Raw genomic sequence first — 406 nt, 5'->3', positions numbered from 1 at the left:
CAGCGGTGTCGATAGTGTATGCAACCTACTTGCCATTCATGCTTCCGGGAGTGTTGCTGATGATGCGGTGCTTCAACAACAAAAAGCGAGAGTATCTTGGGTGCATGGTTGCGCTATGGTCATTGGTGTCTACTTTTACAATGTTTGCGAATGGATACGGATCACTGCTAGCGTGCCGGCTGCTGCTTGGGCTTTTTGAGGCGTCCTTCTTCACGTCAATCTCCCTCATTATCTCAGACTTTTACTTCCAATCCGAGCTTTCGCAACGTGTGTCGTACCTATTTGCCGCATCTGCATTCTCCAGCGCCTTTGGGGGGCTCATAGGTACCGGAATCACAAAGATCAGCTCTGGCTTGGCTCCGTGGAGATACATCTACCTGATCGAGGGGCTCCTGTCTTTTGCAGG

The 406-nt window shown here is 50.7% G+C and overlaps 1 protein-coding gene across 1 annotated transcript; it reads left to right on the top strand.

Annotated features, from left to right (window-relative positions):
- Positions 1-104: 104 nt before the first annotated feature.
- On the top strand, positions 105-406 carry KL928_005441 (uncharacterized protein; the record flags this gene model as incomplete). The annotated part of the gene is made up of 1 exon (XM_043206248.1): positions 105-361. A coding segment is annotated over one exon (257 nt), but the record flags the coding sequence as incomplete, so codon positions are not given.

Source organism: Ogataea angusta (genome assembly GCF_019207475.1).
Source record: "Ogataea angusta isolate 61-244 chromosome Unknown 61-244_NODE_944_length_406_cov_83.139818, whole genome shotgun sequence".
NCBI lineage: Eukaryota > Fungi > Ascomycota > Pichiomycetes > Pichiales > Pichiaceae > Ogataea > Ogataea angusta.
The sequence above is the reverse complement of the archived record's forward strand: the minus strand, read 5'-3'. Positions and strand labels throughout refer to the sequence as shown.